The 13,063-nt window shown below is 43.6% G+C and overlaps 1 protein-coding gene across 3 annotated transcripts in view; it reads right to left on the minus strand.

Annotated features, from left to right (window-relative positions):
• Positions 1-13,063, minus strand: part of ift80 (intraflagellar transport 80 homolog (Chlamydomonas)) — a 65,025-nt gene that overhangs the window by 46,284 nt on the left and 5,678 nt on the right. For all 3 annotated transcript variants that reach the window (XM_031573823.2, XM_031573822.2, XM_012838426.2), the window contains 5 exons: positions 11,223-11,333; positions 10,068-10,136; positions 6,830-6,939; positions 3,300-3,389; positions 2,351-2,488 (listed from right to left, as the gene is read on the minus strand). In XM_031573823.2, coding sequence (XP_031429683.1) covers positions 2,351-2,488; positions 3,300-3,389; positions 6,830-6,939; positions 10,068-10,136; positions 11,223-11,333 — 518 coding nt within the window. The remainder of the gene's footprint in view (positions 1-2,350; positions 2,489-3,299; positions 3,390-6,829; positions 6,940-10,067; positions 10,137-11,222; positions 11,334-13,063) is intronic.

Below are 13,063 nucleotides of genomic sequence, written 5' to 3' on the forward strand. Positions count from 1 at the left end.
GTGGGATGGGGGGAGAGAAAAAACAAATAAAAAATCTTCAGCTTATGAAATAAAGAATATGGGTTAACCGTTGAGCTGGGCGAGTGTGGTGATTCCTGCCTTGTGTCCGGAGGGGGCCACCCGAGGCATTGGGGGTGTAAGGGGTTAAACAGCCGCGCAGGCTCTGCTGAGCCAGCAGTCTGTAAAGTGCAAGGTTCCATTGTACGAGATATAGAATGAAACTCCTGGCGATTAGTCATGGTAGTAACAGCAAGGCTCCTCACAGGGGCTTAACCCTTTCACGACCGCAGCCGAGGAAACACGCAGGGGCTGCCCTCGGGGAGAGGAGGAGGAGGACGAGGAGGGATTACATGTGCACTGCGCAGCCAGGGAGATAACCGCTAACACGTATCTCAACACCTTGGAGTGGAACGGTTTCTCTTTTCGAACAACGCTCAGTTTATGAAAAGCTGGTGCTCATAAGTTGCTTTAAGAGTTTAATTAGGAGATGGTGTTTTCACAAAAAACAGACACTCTCTCCCTCTCTATAACACACACACACACACACCCACACACACACACAAACACATATGACAAATGTTGTATGGTGTAAATCACACAGAGAAGAATGTGTTAAATGCACTGTCCTAAATACCCTATTAATCAACAGTGCAGCAGCAAATGTTAATTTATACGCTGAGAAACAGAAGATAGAGGTGGAAAAGTGAAAAAGTGCATATGTTTGTAGGATAAAAGCAAGCAAGCGAGAGAGAGAGAGAGAGAGAGAGAGAGAGAGAGAAACCCCCACTCGTTTTACTTTGAGAGTGAGCACAGCCACCAGGTCTTCAAAAGACAGCTGGAGGAGGAGGTGGCTAGAAACTTCTCGAGTTGGTTTCTCTCCGTGTCTAAACTTCTGTTTCTTCTCACACGCTTTGTTCCCCCACTACATCAAAGAAACAGACACGCACGGCCGCTTCTGAAGACTTTTACTGCAAAAAACACTCTTACACTACACAAACACAAACACACTTTCACTACACAAACACACTTTTACTACACTAACACACGTTTACTACACAAACACAAACACACTTTCACTACACAAACACACTTTTACTACACTAACACACGTTTACTACACAAACACAAACACACTTTCACTACACAAACACACTTTTACTACACTAACACACGTTTACTACACAAACACAAACACACTTTTACTTCACAAACACACTTTTACTACACTAACACACGTTTACTACACAAACACTGACACACTTTTACTACACAAACACAAACAGACTTTTACTTCACAAACACACTTTTCCTACAACAACACAAACACACTTTTACTACACAAACACAAACACACTTTTACTACACAAACACACTTTAACTTCGCAAACACACTTTTACTACACAAACAGACTTTTACTTGGCATACACAAACACACTGTGCTGAGGTCACAATCAAGTGTAAGATTGGGTCATCGTGCCCTCTGTGTAAACAGGGTTTGTTTGTACGTTACCACGATAACAGCAAATTAAGGATTAACAACCAGACAAAATACAAATGGCTATGGACCACTGTTTTGTCTGGTGTTTCCCCAAAGAGAAATACAAAGTCACAGTAATGAGAGTCACCTGTCTGATGAGTCCTGTATTACAATACTTGGTACTGCTGAGATTTACCAGACTTAGACACGCAAATCTCATCTTTCCATTAGCAAAAAAAAAAAAGGAGTTTCATATATACATCAATTTCTTCATCTAAAATGCAGTGCTTAGTTCACGGTCAACTTTGTTTATTCATTTTTGTTCTCTGTAACCGAGGCATTTTCTGTGTATCTTTCTAGGGCAACTGAGGGAAGAATGTGCGATCTATACGGGGTGGATGTTACTCGACGCCTAACAAACACTTCCAGCATGTTGGCCGACCTGATCAATGCAAAGCCTTCTCCTCATCAGCATGAAGCATCTTTAATTACATACAGTACTTAGTGCCTTTTGATAAGAGCAGTTTTGTTATGGCGTCAAGTGTCAAGAACACCAAAAGCAATGATAATAAAAAAAAACTAAAAGACACTTGGGATGGCCTATATGTTGAACACATCACGCAGAAAGACTGTCAATTGACTGTATATTTTAAGTAATTACTTTTTGTACTTTCTTGTTCAGATTCTTTCACACTGTACATGTCTGAGTGTTCTGAAAATCATGGCATGTACGTGCTTAGTGTCAGGTCCTTTATGTAACAAAGAAAATGTACCCTGGAGAGGTTCCTAAATGCCCTTTTAATACCCTATCCACATTTTACCCCAGGATATGATAATGGTTGGGTTGATTCAAGGTGTCAGTGCTGGCTTACCCCAGTCTTGTCACAGAGTCTGAGCGTGTTGAAGGAGCCCACAGCAAACACCTCTCCGTCAGGCGCCCAGGCCACGGAGGTGATGGGGTAGTCGTGAGGCGAGGACACGTACAGGAGGCGTCCATAACAGTCCCACACCTGCAATAAGGACCCACGAAAAACACGTCTGTGTTTGAAACTAGTTTAGTCAAAGCGTGTCTTAATCTATTCAAAGCTGGTACAGTAGTGGGGTGCTCGAACTGGGTAACGTGTTGTAATCTTGCATTTTTTACTTCCTATAATATAACTGGGGTCGTCTACCAAGGGTTATGGAAATAGGTTGTAGAAATAGAGAGTTGTGTGCTTAGACCTTTACCCTGATCATGTTTGGACGCTCCCCCTTATTTCTAAGCTTGAGACAAAGAAACTCTCATCATCAGCAGGATCTGATAGCCTATGCAAGATGTTACACAATGACCCAAAATAAACATACTGTGAGACATTATATGGGTCTGATATGAGCTGTAAGCTTGCTGTGTTGAAACTATACCTAGTTCAGACAAAATGTCTAGTGTCCAGAATATCTTAACGGCTTAAAAACCTTCACCTAAGGAGCAACACAGAGTTAAAATAACAACTTTATGAGGTCAAGTGCATACACAAGCTGCTTAGGGATATGACCCAGTGCATTGCTACTCTGTCTTCATTCCAGCACCATCATCCCAGTATGCCAATGACCACAAGTGATCCAGAGTGAACTGAGTTCCCCGTTTTTGTGGTCTAGTGTGAGGGCAGTTTATCTGAGTGCTGTTATTGCCATGATAGAGATAGTGAAAGTGGGTTATACACACTCACATAGAGAGAAGGCAAAGAGAGAGGAGAGAGGGAGAGCGAGAGAGAGATAGAGAGAGAGAGAGGTGAGTATAGAGAAACATCATGTTGAACTCAACCCTTCTTTCGTGCCACTTACCTTATATCTGCAGTCCTCTGCTCCAGACAATATCAAGTCATTCACAGAGTTCCAGTCCACTTTCAGAATGATGCCATCATGGGCTTTCCACTGGTGACAAAAAGAAAGAGACGATACTATCATCACATAAGCCTCACACACGCACATGCACACACACACACAAACAAACAAACTCACACACGCACACACAAACAAACACACACACACACACACACACACACACACACAAACACACCAACTCACATAACAGCACACACACACAATTATTTTAGTCCGTGCATCAGACTTGTTTTCTGTTTCTCGAGTTTGCTGTCTGTGGATGGTTTCTATTATATCGACTCATATCAAGTAATTCACAACACAACTGTACTCCAGTTCAGCTCAATATAACTCTAAGGACTGGTCATTTTGGGCTATGGCATCATATTCCAATAACAAAACCCCTTTAATGGACGTCCAAGAACCGAAACCATAATGAAGAATAATGAAAGTGTCTGTTAGTCCAACTAAATAAAGTCCAATATATATTTTTTTAGTGAAGCTCATATATTCAATAACTACCAAACTTTCAAGAAACTGACACATGCATTCAAGATTAGGAATTCACGAAGCACCACCAGACAAAAGCAATGCTTCTAACGTTCAATTACGAGCGTGCAGTCGCCCATGCAGTCGCCCATGCAGTCGCCCGTGCAGTCGCCCGTGCTGTCCCAGTGCACCCCCAGCGGGGCTGTTGCTTGGGAGAAGGACGTCTTAACTGTTTCGAAAAGCTGAGGACAAAGAGCTGGAGACCCAAGATTTTAACTAAAGGATATCTTTACCTGACCTGCATGGCACTTAAGAAAACCACATCCCATGCTATGACTGTATACAGTTGTCAGGCTGGCTTGGGGCGCTAAATCTGGTGAGGTTCACACAGTTGAGTTATGAAAGAGTGAGACAACCGCGTTCTAAACTGAACTCACTCCGTAAAAATAACAAAACTGTGAAGGACAACTGGTTCTTTGGTTGCAACAAAATAACAATAAACTGCATGTTGTTTTATGTTATGTCATCAGCTTTGACAGGAGGTACTGCCAGTCGAAAGTAACAGCGAGAGTTCAAATCCTTTGTTTGAGTTGATTACCTTGAAAGAAAGAAAGAAAGAAATAAAGAAAGAAAAGAAAGAGTGGAGGTGTAAGTTCAGACAAAGAAAGGTCAACAGAGAGGGGGTGTATGTTCACTGAGACAAGCTTGAGGTGACATGAAGGTGAGAGTGAGTGAGTGAGATAGACAGAGAGATACTGAGAGAGGGAGATGGAGAGATAGAGAGCGAGAGTGTGTGTGTTTGTGGTTTCTGTGTGTGGGCACGTGTGTGTGTGTGTGTGTGTGTGTGTGTGTGTGTGTGTGTGTGTGTGTGTGTATAGTGTTAGGGGGGGTGGCCTTGCGAGGCGCACGCTAACAGATCCCGGCTGACAGATCCCCTGACTGCTCTCTGTTACGGTAATTGCTTGCACTTGTCCTAATTGAAAACATGGGAGCATGTTCACAGGTCGCCAGGGGGGATGAGGTTGCCCTTACACACGTACCACCCCACGCCCCCCCAACAAACCCCCAACCTATTAAAAACAAGGCTCTAATAATCCACAACGGCTCTCGATTAGGCTTACATTCATTCTCTGCGTTTGACCTGGGGCTAAACTTGCACAAAAGTTTAGCCAATGCTACACAGGCACAAAAAAAAACATTGTTTGAAATATATAGATGTATTAACTGAAAATCAGTTGATGACGTGCACACAGAAATGACAGATAGCAAAGCTGATTTCTGCTCGGGCGGTGATAGACAGAAAGGCATTACTGTGGGGTGCACGTGAAACTAAAGAACTAGGCTTAAGAAGTTTATTTTATTTTTAGAAACTAAAAAAAGAAACTTAAGTGTAATTTTTTGATGCACACTTTTGAAGCGTTTTAAGACAAAAAAGGAAAACACATTGTTTACTGTTGCTAGCTAGATCGCCTATATTTATAGGCTACGACTACACAAAATTATTATCATATAATAATGGCACTATGAGATGAGATAAATCATATAAATTGTTTATTTGTCAACATAATCAAAACATGGTTTTGGCGAACAGAACTGCCCCATCGAATTGAATAAGCCTATACTCATTCTTCTTAAGTTTGCCAGCATTTACGTCACGTTAAAGGCTATCAAACCAACCCAGAGAGCCACTGAGGTTTCCGATAGATTTCACCCTCCTTGTAGAAATAGAACCAGTTCGTATCACCATGATGTATCTGGCAGAGCTCAGACCGAAACTTCCAACACGATTGGATAAAGTCCCCCGTGCTATCAAATGGAAGTAGGAAACGGTCAGATTTTGTGACGGCACCAATCAATAAAAAAAACTGACTAATGGTATCCCTGACACACACACACACACATACACACACATACATACATACATACATATATACACACACTCACAAGCTTGCTTGCACATACACACACACACACACACACACACACACACACACAGAGTTAGTTTCAGGAGAGGGAGCACAGGTCAGGCAGAGGAGGAAAGGCTGTGCGGGGGAGACCTGGCTAAGCCATTATGGTGTTTACCCAAGGTCCCCAGCACAATCGAGGACCCACCAGAACAATAAATACACACACGAGGCGAGGAGGGCAGATTATTCACCCCAGTGTGAAGCCTCCCTGCATCAACGTGGGCGCATATGCACACACACACACACACAAAATCAATCAATCAATCACACACACACACACACACACACACACACACACACACACATCACTCAAACACAGTTGCACGCACACATACACACTCAAACAAGCACACACATAAATCCATGTGTACACACACACACACACACACACACACACACCAACTGTGTCTTTAGATGGATTTTAACTAGTAATCTAGGTTAAGAAAATGTGTAAATGTAACAAAAAAAGGATGACCTAGAACTGGATGAATACAAGGAGGTGTGGAATAAATCCAATGAACTAGAACGACTAATCTAAGCTATCATCTAAGAGTCAACGCGTGTGTGTTACTGTAGCTAGCGGGAATGATACTGCGCAGTGAGCAAACCTCACTACCCGACACCTTAAGAGACGTGCTAGCGACAGACGCTTGCACTTAAGGGTTTTAGCATCCTCCGTCTCCCACGCCTGAGGTTTGAGTCCAGTGCGGGATACTTGTGCAGATGAGGATATGGATGTTTTCACAGGATACCAAAATGAACAGAGGTGTGATGGTGATGGGATGGTTGCATGAGTTGGTTGCCTTGGGCATTCCTGCCTGCCTGCCTGCCTGCCTGCCTGCCTGCCTGCCTGCCTGCCTGCCTGTCTGTCTGTCTGTCTGTCTGTCTGTCTGTCTGTCTGTCTGTCTGTCTGTCTGCCTGTCTGTCTGTCTGCCTGTCTGTCTGTCTGTCTGTCTGTCTGTCTGTCTGTCTGCCTGTCTGCCTGTCTGCCTGTCTCTTGGCCTGGCTGTGTCGAGGGAAGGAGAGGGAGAGTACCTGCTGCACTTTGGAGCTGGGCTGCAGAGGCTTGACGATGAGCTGCTTGCCTGATGTGTACAGGATCCTGTCACAGTCAGGGGCCCAGGCCACCGAGTACACCGGAGACCCTGAGAGAGACAGAGACAGAGAGAGAGAGAGAAAGAAAGAGAGAGAGAGAGACAGAGAACATATAGAACACCAGTAACCGATTTATAACACTTCAAGAGCCCGTGTGAGCAGTTGTTATAAATAATTATTACTCAGTAATAGATATTATCCACTCATGTTGTGTGTAACATAACTGGGAAACAGCCAAAAATGCAATTTAAACTCACGCTTTTAAATGAATTAAAGCAAGATGCATTTGGGTTGCAAAATCCTTACTAAGAACATCTGTAGTTTCATTTGTATACACATACAGTACATTGCGAAAATAATGCAATTACATTTACACAACACAGACCAAGACAAAATCACCAAGTGTGCACTGACTTGCACACCCACACACAAACACACAAACACACACACACATCCCCATAGAAACACGCTACTAAACATTCTCACACTCGTGTACACTGGTCGAAATCTACTGTTACCGAAAAGCGCTCAGAGGACAAGAGGTGGGGACAAAGGGCCGGGTCATGTCATCAGATTGCATCTGCGCTGCACTCAGCTGAAGAGCCTGGCTGCCGTCACTGGAGCCCCGCTGCTTTGTGGAGGAGCTGGCAGCACACAACCGCGCCTCTAGGCCTCTGCCATCACGGCCACAGAGGTGTTTCTGCATGGCAAACCTGCCATGGCTGAAGGCGGAGAGGCAGGACGTGTGTGTGTGTGTGTGTGTGTGTGTGTTTGATTGTATGTTTGTGTGTGTTTCTGCATGGCAAACCTGCCATGGCTGAAGGCAGAGAGGCAGGAAGTGTGTGTGTACAAGTGGGTGCGTGCGTGTGAATGTATTAGTGTGTGTGTGTGTGTGTGTGTGTGTGTGTGTGTTTGTGTGTGTGAGTGCTTGTGTGTGTGTGTGTGTGAGTGTGTGCTTGTGCTTGTGTTTGTGTGTGTGTGTCTGTGCTTTTGACTGTATGTTTGTGTGTGCGTGTGCGTGTCTGTGTGTGTGCGTGCGTCTGTGCGTGTGTGTTTGTGTGTATGCATGTGTGTGTGAGTGTATTAGTGCCTGTGTGTGTAAATGAGGTGTCGTCAGCACAAAGAAGGAACATGTGTAAACTCAGAGCCGCAGAACCAGTGCAACCAGGGCCGAGGCAAGCAGAGCACACATCAACACACGTGCCGTGTTATGACACGTCCCATTCAAATGAGATGCGTTGACATGAGTGAGCAGATCTCACTTCATCTGGCTCTACACTACGCTGAACTCTCGACGCTCCCCCCTGTTTTGCCTTGTAAGCAAAACGGAGAAATGTACATCTCACAGATTTGGCCACAACATGTCAAAAGTACACACGCTGAGGTCACGACCGACTAACTTTCAAGATCCATTGTGGTCGATTAAAAGCTGACCTCATTTTTATTCCATACACAGGTTCGAGGGCCGTTTTTGCCATTGAAGCTAATTGGCTGTTGAGTCACTGTTTCTCTTTAAGACACAGGCTCGCGACGGGCCCATGACAAACCTCTGTGGCACTGCCTGTCGGATGGCGCGTTTAACATTTCAACGCCACAATGAAACAATTAATAAGTGAACCGTGCGCATGCATGCGATCGCAGAGTGGAGGACTGTATCACTGGAAATCTATTTTTATGGCTTTTAATAAAACTCAGCTCCAATAAACCTTTGGGACTTTATGGCGCTCTTAATGAAATGGAACTGGCACGCTGAATCATCTGGCGACAGGGTCCAACATTATGCCCCTGCAGTCCATCACCCCACCCCACCCCTCCTACCCCCCAACCCCACCTCAATGCCAGGGGGTACATTTCGGAGATAATGGACATTTTTTAAACAGTCCTGACAGACTGACGGAGTTCATATGGTTGCTGTCTTTCAGTGGCTGAATGATATCCTCTCTGAGGGCAGGCTGACATATATTCACACAGATGTATTCGAGGTTCTGTCAGCTGCAGTTTGGGGAACGTGTGCACGCCAGCTGTCACAAAAGTAAGATGGAAACCATCTTCTCATTACATTCAACACAAAGATAATGCAAGGTGCTCAATCTGGCCCACTTGAAAAGTAAACCGAGACACCCACACACGCACACACACACACACACACACACACACACACACACACACACACACACACACACACACACACACACACACACACACACACAAACAAACACAGAGACTGAGCAACAGGCTCGTACAGATGCAGCGAGGGGAAAAACTATATCATGGGATATACAAATATAGTTGTATTATGGGCAAAAATTGTAGCCTAAGGTTGCCAGGTCGCTCTGTCCTCCACCAGTAAGGTGCACTCCAAGGCACCAGAAGGCTAAGTGAGCGTTGAGGTTTCAGTGTGACAGCATAATTGGCTGCTGTGTGTTGCGTTCATGTTTACAAAATGAACAGCCTTTTTCTCATCTCCTATGCTTACTCCTTGGTCTTTTCCCTCTGCCTCTCTTTCCCGTTCTCTCTCTCTGTCTTTCCCTCTTTCTCTGTGTCTTTCCCTCTCTCTCTCCGTGTCTTTCTCCTTTCCGAAGTTCCCCACGTGTCTATTTGTGGGTTTGAACTCAGTCTCGTAAACCACAGTTAAAACAGACTTCCCAACAAGAACACTTACTTCTGTGTGGAAGCTGGACTATTATAATATGCCCACTTCATGAATTTAAGATGAAGATGTTCAAGTGTGGGATTCTAACCTCTTCAACAGTCATGCGACTTCATAGCCTTGAAGATGCATTTTTCTCCAAAGGTTACAACAAAACTTACATTCAACATTTCAGGAACAACACAACCACGACAGCATTTTCTCTGCCAACACACAAACATTTTCAGAATTGCACTGCTTTGATTACTTGTTTCAGAGGCCAAACTGTCAATGACCATAAAACAACAAAACAGTTGAGTGACATACCAAATCTCACCATATGCCATGTTTGGGGGTACACACCTGACCCCGTCAGATTTATCTTTTTTGTCGGCTCATCCAAAGAGGGGGTGGAACCCAGAAAGATTCTGGGGGTCCAGTTCCTAGATACGGACCCCGTAGCACGTCAGGCAGTGTAGATTTGTCATATGAAAAACTGTCATCGTTGAGATTCAAGAGGCCTACAATTTATTTTCTTCCTGTTCTTACCTTGCTGGGCTAGAGTTGATCTCAGCATCCCACTCTTGGACCAGATCTTAATCTGACCATCCTCGCCAGCTGAAAGAACAAAACAAAAGAGGTCACAAAAAGGTTGGGCAAAACTCCCCATCCAGCAGTCTGCACTGTGAAAGCTTTAGTCAATGACATACTCTATGCAGAACACTGCATTTCTCTAAGCTTCAATTACGCCACCACTAAAACAGTTTGGAATAACTTAAAATATCACACTTAAAAATATCACACATTTACAATCTTTTCAATTCAAAAGTATTTTTGCCGCTGATAGATGAGAATGTGTCTAAAATGATGCCAATACCATGCAACTTCTGATTTCTCACTTCTTGGTATTTATTATTAATATATTTTTTTTGTATTATCTTAAATCAATCCATGCAACCATATATAGTACAGGTGGGAGAATGAAATCGATACAGTGTAGTATTGAGATATTATATCGATACAGCAGCGCTAAGTATCACAATTAATCAAATTAATATTATGATTTAAATTTTATTTTGGTACATAGTACGTCTACTCTGATAACATTGCTTCTGAAGTCCACAAGATGGCACAAGACTTTGTTCTTCTCTCATGTCACAGCGGAAATTGGAAAGTAAGTCCATTAAATGTACCGCACCAAAATGGCTACATAGACTCCCAGTATACGAAACGTAATATATGGGAGAAATAAATCGCAATGTATTGCAGAATCAAATTGCAATACTTGCTTTGTCATAAAAGGTAAAGTATCACAATAATATTGTTTAGTGGCCCAAATATTGTGATATTGTGGCATTTCCTACCCCTTATCTATCAATCTATTCACTATCGGGGGTGATAGTGGTTCAGGAGGTAGAGGAGTCGTTCAGCAATTTGAAGGTTGCTAGTTCGATCACGACTCCTCCTCACCAAGTGTCGAAGTGTCCTTGAGCATGACACTGAACCCCCAACCGCTCTCAATGTGCAGGTAGGCACCATAGATAGTAGCCTCTGCCATCGGTGTATGAATGGGTAGATGTCTGAGGCATTAATCTATAAAGTGCTTTGACTGCTATATGAGTAGAAAAGCGCTATATAAATGCAGTTTATTTACCATTCAGTTACATATCGTACTTAAACTTGTTGTGGTTAACCAGGCCCCACCTGTTATGAGGGCAGTCCCATCATAGTTCCAGCGCCCGGCCAGCACTGCACCTCGGTGAGCCTCCACACTCTTCTCAATGCGGCCAGTTTTTGACACCAAATGGAACTTGCCTACAAACAGGTATGAAGAAAAAAAGTATGGTACATGAAAAGTCAGCTTATGCATCACGGGCAAAGTGAGAGAATGTCAGTCTTCTAACTCTCAAAATGGGGTTGGCCTTATAGCAGATAAATAAGGAAAAACATTTAGTTGAAGAGAGTGATTCAGCCTTTGGAGAGAGTTAACAAAGCTTGACAAAGCTAACATTCCTAATTCAGACCACCTTTTCAGAGGGTGTGAGTGCATGGAGCATTTATTACTAAACGTATGTTGACACGACGTGAAAAAACATAACCTTTTCCTTATTTCCTTATAAATATGTTCTCACAAGAGACCATTTTCACCTTGAAAAAAAAAAACGTGTAACTGTCGCTGGAACACAGCACCTGGGAGCACATGTCATTTCTCACCAAATCTCCTGCAACTTTACAGGCCCCTCATTAAAAGCTTGGGGTCACTTAAGCTCAATGAAGGGGCGGTTTCCCAGTCTTCTCCTCCAGCCTAGGAACACTGCCAGTTGTGTTATTTGAGGGGCCTGGCCACAGACAGCCCTGAATTAAAGTATATTTGCACGATGACATCACTCCAAGGTAATACGACGGTAATAACCACTGCAGTATGATTCGGATTTCTTGCAGCCATGTAGATGATAAGCATGAGCTGGAAATATATATGGTGTACGAGGCTAAACAGACAATTTAAGTTAGTAAGCAATAAAAATAGCTCTCGACAATCAAAAAACACAGATGTCTTCAATGTCTGATACACTGAGAGCAGTGTGTAACACACTATAGTCAGTTCAGTAAGTCTGTAAGCCAGTCACAAACAGACACAAGCAAACATGTACAAAGCGAACTAGCCGAGTGGTTAAGGATTATTGCGAACCTTCAATGACCACAGGCCGTGTCTTTATTGCCATGTCCCCGTTGGTAACCCTCCTTCTCGACCCAAAATGAATGAATGACTACAGAGTCTGCGTGTGCAGCTGGGATTAAACCAGTTTCCTATATGCCAGCGACAAAGAGCGATTAGGCATGGAGACAGTTATCAAAGACACAAGCCAAACATATACTTTGTGGCGTTGCGTATTAAAAAAAATCTGAATGTTCTATGTAATTTTTGGTTGCCTAAAACTGCAAATCAGCACACAGCCGCTCTCTCCCCAGTCTATATTTGGATCGCCAAACAAAGTGAATGTCGCCAGCCCCTAAAAAACAGGTAGGAAGCATGTGGCATAAAATGCAATGTTTTAAGGCAATCTGGTAACACGACAGAGAAGCACTACGACCTTCGGAGACACACGGCAGCTTTAGTGCTGTCTGTGGTGACCGGAGAGTTGACACATATCTCTATGTGACGCGCCCGTAGGGCCCACATGGTGAGTGAGGTTACAGAAAGCCACACAAGTTACTGTATGATTTTTTTACCCCACCCACCAGTGTTATACATCTGTGGTTTCATCGAGCATGGGCTGGAACGCATGAAGTAGAAATTGACATTTCAAACTGGAGAGGGTGGGGGGTGGTGTGTGTGTGTGTGTGTGTGTGTGTGTGTGGGAGGGGGATGAGGTCTGAGATCTTTTCAGTTTTCCAGAGTCTCTGCTGCATCAAGAAACTCCAAGAACCTTTATGATACTGACAATAACTATTGATTTGTTGTTGTGAAACTAAAATAAAAATAAAATAAAATCACATTATCCTGTGGGAACTGAAAATAATGACATCAAGCAAACTGAAACAAG

Source organism: Clupea harengus, chromosome 9 (genome assembly GCF_900700415.2).
Source record: "Clupea harengus chromosome 9, Ch_v2.0.2, whole genome shotgun sequence".
Lineage (NCBI taxonomy): Eukaryota > Metazoa > Chordata > Actinopteri > Clupeiformes > Clupeidae > Clupea > Clupea harengus.